Source organism: Lytechinus pictus, chromosome 10 (assembly GCF_037042905.1).
Source record: "Lytechinus pictus isolate F3 Inbred chromosome 10, Lp3.0, whole genome shotgun sequence".
Lineage (NCBI taxonomy): Eukaryota > Metazoa > Echinodermata > Echinoidea > Temnopleuroida > Toxopneustidae > Lytechinus > Lytechinus pictus.
In genome coordinates, this window is record NC_087254.1 from 23,508,064 (window position 1) to 23,524,965 (window position 16,902).

Consider the following 16,902-nt stretch of genomic DNA (forward strand, 5'->3'; position numbering starts at 1 on the left):
TTTGGCAAGTCATTTACATATAAAAGAAACAATAAGGGTCCTAGTACTGATCCTTGAGGAACACCAAGTAATATGTCTAAAGAAGAAGAATTAAAATTATCAATATTTACAAACTGTTTTCGATTATTTAGATAATCTGTAATTAATTCTAAAGCAATACCCCTTATACCGTAAAAATACAATTTTTTAATTAAAATACCGTGGTCAATACAATCAAATGCCTTAGAAAGGTCTAAAAATATACCAGTTAAAAATTTCCTCCTTTCAAAAGATTGAGCAATTTTTTCAGTAAAATCAATAAGTGCATGGAAAGTACTATAACCTTGCCTAAAACCATATTGCCGACGATATAAAATGTCATTTTGATCAATAAAAGATATCAAATTATTGTAAATTATTTTTTCAAATATTTTGCTAAAAACTGATAAAACTGATATTGGACGATAATTAGTTAAAAGTAATCTGTTTCCTTTCTTAAAAATAGGTATCACCTTGGCAATCTTTAACGAGTCAGGAAAGACGCCCTTCTCAATGGCAAGATTGATAATATTGCACAAAGGTTTAACAATTGCATAGCCTGATTTTTTAAGAACTTTTGGATGAATATTGTCGTAGCCTGGACTCTTATTTGGATCTAACTTATCTATAATTGATATAACATCATTAGTAGCAACAGGTTTGATAAATACAGAGGATCTATAATTTCCTTTTAACCACTGTGAAATATCTATATGCGTATTATTTTCAGTTTCTGTGCACGTAGTACTGAGTTTATCTTGGACAGTTTGTCCAATATGTACAAAAAAATTGTTAAAGGCATTAGCTATATCGAGTCTGTCTGAAATATTATCCCCATTAACTTCAACTTCTCGTACACTGTTCTGTTTTGTTTCTCTTTTGTTCAAGACATCGTTGACTATTTTCCAAGTTGCTTTCATATCACGCTTAGCGGTGGCGAACTTATTACAATAATAAGTGCGCTTTTCACTTCTTATTTTGCTGTTCACACAATTTCTACAACATTTGTATATTTCATGCAGGTCTTGGGAAGGTTTTTTTACAAACTTCTTAAATATCCTATTTTTACGCTTTATCAATAATTTAGTCTCTTTTGATATCCATGGTTTAGATTTCTTACAGTGCTTCAATCTATTGCGAACTGTAATAACAGGAAAACATTCTTCATACAATTGCTTATATAAGAATATAAAGGTATCATACATACTGTTCACATCTTGTATAGAGTTCAAGAATTCCCAGTTAATTGAATCCAGTTTGGTACAAAATAAAGCAATATTTGTTTCACTTAGATCAAGCTTAGTGTAACTATGGGTGTCATTGGTTGGTACATTATCAAATTCAGTGACCATGAAGGGTGTTAAATGATCGCTGAAGTCATTTGTGATAATTCCAGATTTCACAGCAATATCAGAATTGTTATAAAAAATATTATCCAAAGTTGTAGTAGATGTATTTGTAATGCGAGTTGGTTTGCATATCTGTGGAGCAAAGGAGTAAGAAATAAATGTATTAAGAAAGTCAAACATAAGTGGATTGTTACTGTTATTTATATCTACGTTAAAATCTCCCATAATAATGCATTCCTTTTTCTCGTTTGAAATTGCATCGAGGTTTTGAACAACTTTCTCTAGAAAATCTTGAAAGTTACTATTCGGTGGACGGTACATAACACCGACTACACATCTTTTATGTTTAGCATATAGTTCAATAAAAATGCTTTCCAGACTCTCACAAAGAACATCAAGATCTGGTCTCCTTTTAAATTTCATATTCTCATGGATATACAATCCAACTCCACCACCTCGTTTGACCAGGCGACAGTTTGCAACAAATTCAAAATTGGGTATACCATAGTTTAACGTCTCGTTGTCCCTTAGCCAAGTTTCTGTCACTCCTACTATGGTCATTGGGTCTTGTATGACATCAACCGTACTTACAAATTCATCGAAGTTAGATTTTAGACTCCGACAATTGAAATGATATGCCTTAAAAAAGGACCGGTTGTAATGTTTTAAAACATCACTTTTAAATTCGTCTGGTGTGTAGTATTCATTTTCAATATGTATCTGCGGACAATAATTATCATGAGGAGTATAGTCATAACAATGATCATTGTCATCATTCAAGAAATCATCTTGAAATGTACTCTTACACAATATACAATTTTCACAAGTAGAAGTTGGATGCCTGCGACATAAAAAACATTTACATTTACTTGACATTACAAACGTAGAATATTAGTAGATAATAATACCACAATATGTAATGAGGGTGCAACAAGGAATTGTAGCTAAACGTTGGTATTCATATTCCTAACTTTTCCTAACGTTTATATTTCGTCGTCATTCTTCGCCAAGAATCCACGGGTCGCCATTCAAGATGAGCTCATGAATATTCAATATGACGTCATAGCAGCCCGCGCTCTCATTGGATGATTTTCACCGACCAGTTTTTGGTCGGTGAATTGGTAAAAACAATAAAAAACAAAAGAAAGTCGGTGAAATTCGGGTCAGATGTCCAGAGGCCCTGTCTCGCGGCGCTCTGCTTCGCTCTCTCCCTTGCTTTGCCATGTTCGCTCGGAAAGCAGCCGACAGGGCCTCGACAAGAGGCTATATTGCACGAGGACTTTGCGCCGTTCTGTTACAGACCTTAAAGACAAATCCAGATTGGCCATTCCTCACTTGAACCTAGGGAAAAATGGGTAGCGATACTTTTGATTGTTTTGTTTGAATGTTTACTGCTCGTTATTTCCCTTTCTTCATTTGACCAAAATGCAAAGGCCAGTGTTAGGCTTAGACTGTTTGGTAGAACTAAAATCACATTTTCTCATTCCTAAGGAATGAGAAAGTGTGTGTGATTTTAGTTCTACCAGACCTGCCAACTGTCCCGATTTTGTCTCACCTGCATAGCAGAGTGAGACTAGGCGCCGCTTTTCTGACGGCGGCGGCGGCGTCAACACCAAATCTTAACCGAAGGTTAAGTTTTTGAAATGACAGCATAACTGAAAGTATATGGACCTAGTTCATGAAACTTGGCCATAAGGTTAATCAAGTATTACTAAACATCCTGCCTGAGTTTCATGTCACATGACCAAGGTCAAAGGTCATTTAGGGTCAATGAACTTAGACCATGTTGGGGGAATCAACATCAAAATCTTAACCTAAGGTTAAGTTTTTGAAATGTCATCATAACTTAGAAAATATATGGACCTAGTTCATGAAACTTGGACATAAGGTCAATCAAGTATCACTGAACATCCTGCATGAGTTTCACGTCACATGACCAAGGTCAAAGGTCATTTAGGGTCAATGAACTTTGGCCGAATGGGGGTATCTGTTGAATTACCTTCATAACTTTGAAAATTTATGGATCTGATTCATGAAACTTAGACATAATAGTAATCAAGTATCACTGAACATCCTGTGCAAGTTTCAGGTCACATGATTAAGGTCACAGGTCATTTAGGGTCAATGAACTTTTGCCAAATTGGGGGTATTTGTTGAATTACCATCATAACTTTGAAAGTATATTGGTCTAGTTCATAAAACTTGGACATAAGAGTAATCAAGTATCACTGAACATCCTGTGCACATTTCAGGTCACATGACCAAGGTCAAAGGTCAATGAACTTTGGCCATAATGGGGGTATCTGTTGAATTACCATCATAACTTTGAAAGTTTATGGATCTGACTCATGAAACTTGGACATAAGAGTAATCAAGTATCACTGAACATTCTGTGCACATTTCAGGTCACATGACCAAGGTCAAAGGTCAATGAACTTTGGCCATGTTGGGGTATTTGTTGAATAACCATCATATCTCTGTAAGTGTATGGTCTAGTTCATGAAACGTGAACATAAGAGTAACCAAGTATCACTGAACATCTTGTGCGAGTTATAGTAGTTTTCAAAGTCAGCACTGCTGCTATATTGAATCGCGTGATGCAGGTGAGACCGCAAGAAGGCATTCCACTCGTTGAAATTTCATGTGAGAAAAAAAAATATTGTCAACTTAACCGAAAGAGGGCGTCATCATATTACCGGCGTATTTTTTTAAATGCTATGCTACGTACTGCGATTCACACAGCGTGTGTACAGTATGCACTCTGCAGTTTAGCGTTCAGCAGTGCGTAATAGGTAATACATGTAGTATGGTTTGCTGAACCGCACTACGAAAAAAAAGTGACTTGGCCGTCGCTCACGGAACATGTGTTATTGTGTTTTTGTCAAGGCTTTTCGAATAATTTTTGATATCCTGGCGAATCAATGCGAGCGACAAGTTCCGAACGCACGCACATCTAAAAGCGCAAAGCAGCGGCACAAATCACGATATATAGCGACTGGTAAATACGTCTGTAAGGATGATGACGTCATCCAAGATGGCAACTTAAGTTGACCAACGAAAGGATCGAAGATGACGATGTTTCGATCATCATTTGAAAGGAATTAGCGGTAACTGCGGTATAAGGTACGATATTTCTGAATTTTATACATTTTTTTGTAAATATGAATGTAATTTCTTTTTCGTAATGTGACATTTTATGTACAAAAAAACGATCGGAAAATCGGGTTTCCGCCGAATGTTAGATCTAACGTTACTGCTAATACGTTTCTGTACGTATGGGCCTCCAAGCTCTTCAGTCTATGTATTGGTGAGTGAGCCAACGCAGTTCAGCAGAACAACCAAAATACAGAGACTAAAGCTTTTGGTCTAAGACATTACATGCTACGCCGCTTCTTACAGTGTAAGTGTGCTCAAGAATGCAAAGACAGCCACGTACAAAACACTTTACAGAAGGAAGGTGCTTCAAGTTCCACAGAATAATATTTAAGTTCAGTTGAAAGGTAGGTATATGTATTGTGTAAATAGTGCAAAATGTTGGGTGACATCAAAATTATGAGACTTGCTGTTGTATTACAAATAAATTACAAATAAATTACAAATGATAAAAATGTACAAGCCCACTTTGATTACACCACAGTGTATTTCAAAAGATTTTGCAACCTTGAATACATTCATTTCAAGTATGAAAATTGTGTTCCCTTGGCCTTTGCTAAAATCCAACAGCTTCAAGGGGCGCTGCCCCATGTACCCCGCAAGGGGCGCCGCCCCTGGACCCCCGGCCAGTGGTTCTCCAAATTTTGGGTTTCCAAATGTTGGCAGGTATGTTCCTTGTTAAATTTATAAAACCAAAAAGTAAAAAAATCTGATACATAAACCTGATTGTTTTGTGAGAGTGAATTATCTACTGTATGTGTCTTGGGTTTTTTTCATCACACTAATGCAGAAGCAAATGTTGGAGTCAGACTAGTCGGTGGAACGGAAACCAACAAATTGGAAGGGCGGGTAGAAGTTCTCTTTAACAACACATGGATGTCAGTCTGTGGAAGCAACTGGACTGGGAGCGAATCGGCAGTGGTCTGCCATCAGCTTGGCTTTGGTCCACCCGCCCTCAGAGCTCCCGGTTTCATCATTCCAGGGTCCCGTCTAAGTGCGGGTCCAGCTCCAATGCTGGTGACTGGTGTAAACTGCAACGATACCAGCTTCAACCTGTTACAGTGCAACTACCAGGTTCACCAGACACCTGTTGAAGGTTGTCTACCTGCTGAAGTAGTTTGCCAACCCAGAGATACAAGTAACCATCCTTTTTTACTCCATTATATCTGTTGGCAGAAGCAAAAAATATTCTGTGTAGGGTTGTATTATTTCCGATCATACTTTTTATATGGAGGTTATATGTTTTTCTGCAACTTAACTGGGCTATCTTGGGGCTATTTCCTTGGATAAATCAACTCCATACTGGGTTTAATTTTGTAACTGATAATTGTGGAAACAGTATTGACTTTTTTTAGCTTACCAGAGGCAATGTTTTGCATAAATTCTGTTTTAATTTTCGAAGTAAAATTAACTAGTTTTGTATCACAATAAAATGACCTCAACTGTATCTATTTCTTGATCAGGGTGATTCACTTATTGTCTGTTATCCTAATCAGTTTCTTTAACACTTTTGCCTGAATGTACATTGTTGCTGTAAGCCTTTATTTTTTTATGACTCTGCCTTGTATTGCCTATCGAAGAGCCACTACTGCAGCCCCATCTTAAGCAAACAGAGGCAGTTACCTAAGGGGGAAACCTAAAGTGCAACATAGATGAGACAAGATGAAAATCACTTAAGAAATTATTGAGTTCTTGGTCAACAGTTCATTTGTCACTTTCCTTCATCATGATATTCTATCAATAGTGCTTCAAAGAATAGCATTGACCAAAGTTGGTATTCTGGAAAGAGTAAAGTATCATTGTATTTTCTTATTTGTACATGGTAATGCACAGATGTTCCGACGGTGATCCGTTTAGTCGGGGGCGCCAATGCTCTGGAGGGACGTGTAGAGGTTTACCTGAATGGCTCCTGGGGCACCGTCTGTGACGATAACTGGGGCCTGCAGAGTGCTAGGGTTGCCTGCCGTCAGCTGGGCTTTCCGGACATGTTGGAAGCTTTTGGGTCGTCCCGCTTTGGTCCTGGGACTGGACCCATCCACATTGATGACATTGCTTGCACAGGCACGGAACAGTCACTGTTTGACTGCAGGTACAGCAGGACCCATAACTGCGCTCATGCTGAGGATGCAGGTGTGGTGTGCAATCAGGAGGGTAAGTCTTTCAGTTGGCACAGAATATATTGGTGATGAGGATAATGATAATGATAGTGATAATACTGGTGATGATGGTGATTGTGGCAATGGTGATGGTTATGATATTGGTGGTGCTGCTGCCGATGATGGCAATGGTGATGACTATGATTATAAAAATGATGATGATGATGATGATGATGATGATGATTATGATGATGATGATAATGATGATGATGGTGATGATGATGATGATGATGATGATGATGGTGATGATGATGATGATGATGATGATGAGGATGATGATGGTGATGATGATGATGATGATGATGATGATGATGATGATGATGATGATGATGATGATGATGATGATGATGATGATGATGATGATGACATGTGCTGATGGTCATAATGATGATAATGATGATGTTGGTGCATGTTGATGACATAGTGATAATGAGGAGGATGTTGATGATAATATATAATGAAATTGTCTGTATTAAAGCTTTATCAATAATCTCTCTGGGCCACTGCAAGTTATCTACATACACATTCACATTTTCTCAAGACCCTGTTATATTGGAATTGCAATTGATTTAAAGAATCAGTTAACCCCTATACCAATACTACTTTTTTCTTCTTTTTTTTGATAGCATTTATTCCATTCATCATAAAACCAGAACCAAACAAGGTACATTTTATGTGACATTTTTATGATGCTTATTAATGGTTACTTGGTCTTTTCTGTATTCAGATGTAGATTGGGATAGACTAGTCATTTAAACTTGATCAATGAAAGCAAGTAACACCAGAATTCGACTTCTAGAAGATTTCCCGCTGTAGATTTACAAATAATGATGGAGATGATGGTGTTCTTGATTTATCCAACCATTTTTTAAACAATTTCCAAACCACAGAAGTTGCGTCCTTGATACGGCTTGTAGGAGGATCAAATGATTACGAGGGACGTGTGGAGGTCATCTACAACGGCGTCTGGGGAACCATCTGTGATGATTCCTGGGACATTAACGATGCCACCGTTGCCTGTAATCAGCTAGGGTTTGGTGCCGCATTGCAAGCAGTCCAGTCAGCAGGCTTTGGCAGGGGTACCGGCCTAATCCACTTGGATAGTGTATCGTGTACCGGCTTAGAGCTGACCATCCAGTCTTGCTCTCATAACGGTGTCGGTATTCACAACTGCAACCATGGGGAAGATGCCGGCATCAGATGTAGTGGTGAGTGTCTCATCATCAAGGTTATACCTAGTCCTTAAACAGATGTCCTTCATTTGAAGGGATGTTTGACTTTTTTTAAAGGATGAAAATATCAACTTCTAACAGAATGAGAGGTATACCATATCTCTCCTTAGTGTGTAATCAACAACAGTACTTTGACATTTTAGATGGCTGGAATTCAATACTGCATGCAGTAGAGAATCCATCTCGTATTACTCAAGAGTTGTTTTCAAACAAGAAAAATGTTAGGTAAGGTTTGGTGAAAGTATGTCCAATATTTACATATTAAAAAAAAATTGTGATGTCACATACAAGGAGCTCCCCAATGTTTCATGTGACTTAGATTCCATAAATTGACATTTTGTATAAAAAAAATTGAAAAATCTATCTGCCTTGGCACTCAGTAGATATCTTCCAACACGTCATTCCATACCCACTTCAGTGGAAATATATTTCAGCCATCATCAACTGTTTGAAAATTGGGAATTAATGAAATTTAATTTTCATGACATAAAGGGTGACTGTTCACATATCCAACGGTGTAAAAAATCATAGCTCTGTTCAATATTCTTTGTTGGATCTTCTTCAACCCTTCAATAATATTTTTCTAAATCTTTTAAAAGCTTTTATCAAAATCAACTTACTGTTTGGTTGATCTATCTCATTATATATACTAAATGCTCATCTAACATATTGTAGCTGGAATGATAACAGCAGTTATTTCATTTGAAATTTATTTTTGTATATTGCACCCAAAAGCACTACAAATAGGGTCTGACAAACTGAATTTTTTGTTTTGTTTTTTTCCAATTTTTTTCTGCAGTCCCAGTCACTGCACCACCCCAAGTCAATGTTCGGCTGGTTGATGGAGACAGCCCCCTCAACGGTCGTGTAGAAGTGTTATGGGACGGAGAATGGGGTACTGTATGCGATGATGATTGGGGAATACAAGATGCTCAAGTATGTCACAAGAACTCTTATTGTGAACTATTTGTTAAATCATAAGGCATGTACACTCACAAAATGAATAAAAACTTGGATTGCAAAATCAAAATTTGAATCTGAAATCCAAATTTTGATTTATAGCCGCCATTCTCAAACGGGAAATAAACAAGATTGAATCATGATTAGAACTTCAATATGTTTACTATTCGCTCTGACAAAAGGAGTGACTGTACTTTAGTAGTATCCTCGAAGTTGCTCTGGTGCGGGCAGTAAGCCAAACTCAAATTTATTTCTTTTCTGGTCTATTGCTTCATAAATGACAGAAATTACCACTGCTTTGTCTACAGCCAGTTCATCTAATAACAGTTAAGTCTAATTGCCATTAGCATATTTACTATGTTAATAATGATAGTAGTATGCAATATTTATATAGCGCTTAATATAATGTTTTTAAGCGCTGCATTCTATTACCCTGGCTTTAGCACGGCTACTCTTATCGGGCGCTCAGGAATTCAGGGAATTTCTTCCTACCGTGTACCCATTTACTGCACCTGAGTGGAGAGTGGCAAGTGTAGATAAACACCTTGCCAGAGGACACGAGTGCTACATTTACAGTTGAATTATGCCTAATTGGTCTAATATCCACTGCCACTAACACCCCTTAATATTCATGGTTAGATGAAGTATTATTAACCAAATTTTCATTTGACAGAGTAGATGATAATTAGTAGAAGTGGAAATGGACCATCTGGCCATCAGACTAAATGAAAATTAGTCTATGTGGGTATTATGCCAGTTGTAGTATATAAAAATGGCACTTTAACCAAATGGCCCGGGTTCTGAAGTGGGGTTTAACTTAGACCATGGTCTAACTCTGTGCAAAAATTATGGGAAGCAAAACATGTCAACATTTAATGTTCACTGTGCCCTTCCCTAATTCTTTAATAGTGAAGACAACTATCTTATTTATCCTTCCCAAACAGTTAAGAATAATTTGAGAGTCAAATGAGTCGATTCATCGATCCTCTACTGTTAGAGATTTGTGTTACTGTTGGCTATCCATAGTTAAACTAGAAATTTAGACCAGAGTTTTAATTAAACCCGACTTCAGAATATGGGCCAATGGGATTAGCCGATGCCTTATCAAAGTATCTGAAGTGTATAAACTCAGAGAATGTACTGCAGGTCTATGTTCATATATTGACAGATGTGTGTGAAGAAGTATTCTCTTAAATTTTAAGATGAATAAATTGCCTCTTTTTGACTTACACATGAATTCCTGTACAAAATCTGTTTCAATTTTCTTTACTTTGGAGCAAGTATGATGGATTAAACTGTGAGGAATCTAGACTTTCAAACATTGTTGTGAAACTTGTTTTCAGGTGGTATGCAGGGAGCTTGGTTACACAGATGCTGCACAAGCTGCAAGGGGTAGTGTATACCCTCAGGGGACTGGCCCTATCATCCTTGATAATGTCCGCTGCACGGGAACAGAGTCCTCGTTGCTCCGCTGCCCGAACAACGGCATCAAGGTTCACAATTGTGGACATTCTGAAGATGCGGGAGTGGTATGTGTGGATGATGGTGAGTGCATATGAGACCTCTCTCTCTCTCTAACGCTCTGTTACAGACAAACAACCGAGCTGCGTCTTTCAGCAGGATTCCCATGCAGCATCCAGGCAAACGGCAATGTGTGTGAGGACCGACGATGGATCCATGCATGACCTGAATACCAACCAAATAGTGGTCCTCATCCAAGTCTTCCCAGGGATATATCCCATAGTTCCTGCGTTTGGCATCAGCGGCCACTTCACAAAAATATCCCATTTGTCAATTTAAATGTTAAATTGCAAAATATCTTTATTACTGGCGAAATTGTAATATTCAGTAAGTAATATCTTCGGCGAACAGCATAAGTTATGAAAGCATGTGTTTAGAACAGAATTTAACATTCCAAGAATGAAAGGTTTAACAAAATTGGAGCACCACAGCTGGCCAGATTCACATCGCTAAGGAGAATTGCTACAAATAATTGCTTGAATTACATGTTACACAACTGTAGTTAATGATATTGACTGGCATTAATTTTCGGGAGATTATGCACATATATTTCCCTCAGTGGACCCATATTGCCCTTGCCAAGACTCTGGGCAATATGAGACTACTTTGGGAAATATACATGGTATCTCCCTCAAAGCCAGTAAATGTTGATATAATATTGACTGGCTTCGAGGGAAACATATATATTGTCGCAAGAGAATTATATTGGCCCAAGTCTTTAGATAGGCAGTATGGTTATTTTCAGGATAATATATTTGATGTTAACCAAAAAAAGGATCGGGTCAAAATTACCGAAATCTGTAAAATGTGTAATTCAAACTATTATTTGGGACAATATATATCTTTTTGCCCGTCGGGACTTCAGATTTCAGGTTAGTCATGTACTTAGAGTAATCCTTGCTAAGTAATTTTAACGTACATGGTTACCGCGCTGGCGCTCACCATGATAGTGCGCACATTCACAATAACGCATACAAATCTTGCACTTGGGTTTGATAAGCTGGGAATACTGCATCATGCGTTGTGTACAGCTGCGCCGCACATTAACTGCACTGCGTTGCTTCTCCAGCTGGTTGCAGCTGGGTTCTGGGAATATTGCCAGCTGCTGATAATAAACACAGAGTCAATGAGAAAACCTGGATATGGTATGATTTGATCGCTGAGAAGCAGAAAACGCAAAGGATGGAAAATGATTGCCACAGAAAAACACCTTGTATAGTTGATTATCATTTTAAAAAAGGATATGTTTACAGTATGCTATAGCCTCTTGGAGTTCAGCACCCCTTTTGAACTAACAAGTCTCCAGGGAAGTTTCTCTGTAAAAAGGCAAAGTAGTAATTTGGTCTTCTGAAATTATCTGAAAAAGTGATTCTTCTTTATCATACTGTAAAAAATTTAAGATCTTAAGTTGAATAAAAGGAATGATACCATTTTTGAGGGGACTGCCTGGACGTTCACCGAGATTGAACAGTATGCACATCTCATGCTTGAGAGAACCCCAAACTTCAAACCTTGTTTTCTCCTTATTTTCTTGAAGCTCTTACTGAGTTTCTACTGCATTCCATCATTTGCTTGTGAGAGTTATTGCTGACCAATTTTGACAAGCTATGTATCATTTTGAAGCTTAGGAAGTGCTTTTTTCAAGCTCAATAAAATTCTCAAAATTTTATTTTTGGGTGAATTTATTTCCAACATTTTAGGTGGCAGGTCACATGTACTATGACTATTTTTCTGTTATCCTACACTTGCAGGCCCTTTGGAAGGTACCTGGGTACGTATCGTGGACGGGAGCAGTGAGAGCGAGGGTCGGGTTGAGGTCTACACCAATGAGGTCTGGGGGACAGTCTGCGATGACTCGTGGGACCTGAACGACGCAAACGTGGTTTGCAGGGCTCTGGGATTCACCTCGGCCTTGGAAGCCGTTGGTGGAAGTCGCTTTGGGTCCGCTGCCAGCAACGTACCTATCTACCTGGATAACGTGGGTTGCATTGGATCAGAAGAGACTCTCTTTGATTGCAACCATGGAGGGCTGAGCGTTCATAATTGTGGTCACATAGAGGATGCTGGAGTTGTATGTGGATACAGCGGTAAGTGGGGCTTATATTCAGTTGGTCTACATGTGGTTGGTTTACTTACCAGATAGTCTTATACCACATGGCCCATATTCTGAAGTCTGGTCCAACTTAAACTCTGGTCTAAAAATTGAGGTTTAACCATAGAAAGCCAATAGTGGCATAAATCTTTAACAATAGAAATTTAATATATCAGCTCATTCTCCTCTCAAATCATTCTTAACTGTGCCAGAAGGATAAATAAGATAGTTGTCTTTACCATGGAAGACTTGGGAATCAGTAAACATAAAAATTATAAAATGTCATCAGAATTTGAAGTTTTTGGCTTCCCATAATTTCAGAGTTGGACCTTGGTCTAAGTTAAACTCAACTTCAGAATACGAGCCATTGTGTTTTATTACCGTTCGTTCTACACTGCATGGTCCAATACCCATGTAGTCTAATTTAGCCTAATGCCCAGTTAGTCTCATTTACGCTTTGTTTAATTACTATTTTTAATTTGTCAACTGAAAATTTAGCTCCTAAGTATTGGTTCCTAAACCACATAGACAAGTGCTGTTCAACCAACTGGAAGAAAAAAAAGCAGGTATAGCCTTACTGGAAATTAGACAAAATGGTTATCGGCTATTATTAGACCAAATTTTAAGAAGACAAGGAGTGGGTGTATACAGAGTAGGATTAGATTATGTGGGGTGAGACTAATGACAAGTGGAGGAAGTTAGCGCAATCACAATGGAAAACCCGTGTTAGAAGCCTTGTCTTTTTAATGGGTTATTTCACTCAGATTCTGTTATTTCTAAAGCCCAATGCACACTATCCGATCCGATGCAACGCAATATTTTCAATGAATTGCATTTCGCATTAAATGTGAAAGTTCCAAGAAGGAAAATTATTTAATTTGAAGTTTGGCATAATGCTAGGAACAATAAAATCATAATTTTGCTTTGTAGCAAGCTCTAGCTGTGGTCTGTCCAAATTAGCTTTTAGTTGCAGCCAATGATGACGTCATTACAATTTGGATTTGAATTTGCTTTTATTCGTACAGGGAGGCTCGAAATAGACTGAAATTTTATTTCAGTAGTCCTACCACTATTCTGCACTCTGATCGCTAAGATTTTATTGGTTGAAATATTGATGTCTATTACAATTTCTTTGAAATTGGGATCGCAAAAAATTGCATAGTGTGCGCCAGGTTTAATCCATCCATTTAATCATGAATCGTAAATGCAATGATTACTGTGAGAATGATGCTGTGAAAGTTGCTGAACGCTATTCCTGCTAATAGACATCAGACGGAATAATGGTTACATATTGCCATTTTCAATATGTGCTTGTAGATGTTGCATCTCAATCTTGGCATTTGAACTGAACTTGAACTTAAAATATTTCTTGTCAATTGTGTAATTCCGTTTCACATCTTACAAATCAAATGCATGTATACAGATGCAAAATAATTTTTGGTGAGAGTACAAAATTGTACATAGCATGCGTTATGATAGATTATGTAAATAATTGACTTAAAATATCAGTCTTCCTTAAAAATATATATTTTTATTTTTCTTTATTAAACAAGGTACTCATTGAAATATTCATGATCTTGAGCGATGATGATGATGATGATGCACAGCATTTGTATAGTGCCATATATCTGTCAAAGACATTCAAAGGCGCATTTTTGGAGGAGCCAGCCAATCTGGGTTGCCTAGAAGGGCGCGCACACAGAACTGTGACCCAATGTCAAGATTTGCTTTTGTTTTACCTTTTACAGTGAATACAATGGCAAACATTCGGTTAGTTGGAACAGAGAGTCCTTTTAAAGGTCGAGTAGAGATTCATCACAACAATCAATGGGGTACAGTGTGCGATGATGGATGGGACATAAACGATGCAAGGGTTAGTAAAATAAAAGTTACATCATTTCAACATATGCCATGTGAGTAAAAAAAACTTGACACCTCACAAATCGTTAATTTAAAGGTCAAGTCCACCACAGAAAAATATTGATTTGAATCAATAGGGAAAAATCAGACAAGCCTTATGCTGAAAATTTCATCAAAATTGGATGCAAAATAAGAAAGTTATGACATCTTAAAGTTTCGCTTATTTTTTACAAAATAGTTATATGCACAATTTTAGTCACATGCAAACGAGAGAATCGATGATGTCCCTCACTCACTATTTCTTTTGTTTTTTTATTGTTCGAATTATAAATTATTTCAATTTTTGCAGATTTGACAATGAGGACCAACTTGACCGAACCATAAAATAAAACTTTGTTTCACAGGACAATGAGGAGAAAATTAGAATATTTCATACAAAAGAAATAGTGAGTGATGTCATCAGTTCCCTCATTTGCATACCGACAGGGATGTGCATATGACTGTTTTGTGAAATTAAGCGAAACTTTAAGATGTCATAACTTTCTTATTTTACATCCGATTTTGATGAAATTTTCAGTGTTATGCTTGTTGGATTTTTCTCTTTTTATTCAAATCATTTTTTTGTTAGGGTGGACTTGTCCTTTAAGAAAAATATATGTCATGAATGCATAATCATTATATATGGCTGGAAAGATTATCTTCTCCCAAATAATTTGATACCATATTTATGTGGTATGTCTTCACGCTTGGATAATCAGTAGGTATTCTTTGCAGTGATGTAAATTTTTATTTGTGCCAAAGTAGGGCATGACTGCAATGAATGAACCCCAGATGCCAATGATGTCATAATCCTGCATGAGTTAGTAAACATATTTACAAATCCCTTTTCAATGAAATTAACTTGAGAATTGATAATAAAATGTGTTCATTAAATAATTATAATGTAAATTACTGTAAAAGTGATTTAAAATGCATTTTAATGCAACCCTTGTAGGATTATGACATCATTGATAGCTGGATTCATTTATAGCAGTCATGCCTTACTTTTGATGCAAAACAAACTTTACGTCACTGCAAGATTACTTCTTGATCATCCAAGAATTAACACATACCATATAAATAATTATGGTATCAAATTACTTTGGAGAACATTTCCTTTCAGGCCATATATGATAATTAAGTGTTCATGACATAATTTGTCCTTAAATTGAGTATTTGTGAGGTGTCAAGTTTTTTTACTCACATGGTAGATGATAATTATAAGCATTTATCTGTCCTGGCTCAGAGGATATGGTGTCCAATCAAAATACAAATAAATACATTTAATTTCTTGATATAAAACCACTTCTCAAGCTTGAATGGGCTGAAATTAAATCTGGTTTCCAATTACTAAATTTGTAAGTGCCCAAAAGGGTTCCTTTTCAAAGAAAAATAGAAACATTACAGAGAGAGGGTGCGAGATGTGAGAAAACAATGAAATTTCACATTTTCGGCAAATTAAATCAGCTTTGATAGGGCTTAAATAGGGGCCCATTTGACAAAGAGTTACAACTGTTGTAACTTTGCCATAATGGCAACTGCCATGGCAACAGGGCTCGGCAGCCAATCAGAATCAAGGTTACCATGGCAAAGTTACAACAGTTGTAACTCTTTATGAAACGGGCCCCAGAACGACATCTTACAGAAATATTATTACCTAGGTCATTGGATTCTGGCATGCACTTTCTCCATTCCCTGGGGAGCATTCCAACACTAGATTCAAAACTCAATGTCAAGGCTTACTACATAGGCTTTCACATCCTACCGGGCACTGACCTGGGTGGAGAGTGGAGAGAGAGTCAAAATCCCTACCACAAAAAAATCAATAGATGAAAAACATAAAACCGAGATGTCATTTTCAATGGAGTGAGGTGTCTATGTTTGCCACTCCTGCATAATACCCCTAGCTCTGGCTGTAATATCTCACTCTATGACTTCTTTTGATATGGTTGTGTTTAAGCCAGCTAGGTAAAACCATGCAATTTAATTTGTCTCTTTATTATTATTGCTCCTTTTGATCCAGGTTGTCTGCCGGCAGCTAGGCTATAGCAACGCTGTCGACTTTGTCTCGTCGGGTCAGTTTGGACGGGGCACTGGCAGCATTCTGCTTGATGATGTGGCTTGTAACGGGGATGAAGAAACCCTCCTTGCATGCAGCAATCGCGGCGTAGGAAGCCACAATTGTGGGCATTCCGAGGATGCCGGTGTCATCTGCATGCCAGAAGGTTAGTCTTTTTTTCTGACCGTTAACATCACGGTTTTCCAAATTTTGTAACATGCTTCGAGCTGGAAAGGACTCTGGCAGGAGGGCCAGTATGATAATGATGGTTCTAACTGGAAGTAGGCAAACTTAGGAATTGTCTCCGAAGTGAATATGCAAAGACATTTTGGGCAGCTCAGGCTTCTGCAGATATTCATATTTTTCATGAAGCATGAGCTATTAAACCTGAATTAAACTTATTCGTATAGTTTAACCAAGGATTAACTTAGTCTTACCAAAAGAATTTAGTCCAAACTTGTTT

At 37.4% G+C, this 16,902-nt stretch overlaps 1 protein-coding gene across 2 annotated transcripts in view; it reads left to right on the forward strand.

Annotated features, from left to right (window-relative positions):
- The window catches only part of LOC129270354 (deleted in malignant brain tumors 1 protein-like), a 56,836-nt gene that overhangs the window by 27,355 nt on the left and 12,579 nt on the right, over positions 1-16,902 (forward strand). For both annotated transcript variants that reach the window (XR_010294869.1, XM_064105622.1), the window contains exons 17-24: positions 5,311-5,658; positions 6,354-6,671; positions 7,567-7,884; positions 8,708-8,844; positions 10,212-10,413; positions 12,141-12,476; positions 14,230-14,354; positions 16,404-16,605. Coding sequence is in view for 1 of the 2 variants with exons in the window: in XM_064105622.1 (XP_063961692.1) it covers positions 5,311-5,658; positions 6,354-6,671; positions 7,567-7,884; positions 8,708-8,844; positions 10,212-10,413; positions 12,141-12,476; positions 14,230-14,354; positions 16,404-16,605 (1,986 nt within the window). In the remaining variant the exon portion in view is untranslated. The remainder of the gene's footprint in view (positions 1-5,310; positions 5,659-6,353; positions 6,672-7,566; positions 7,885-8,707; positions 8,845-10,211; positions 10,414-12,140; positions 12,477-14,229; positions 14,355-16,403; positions 16,606-16,902) is intronic.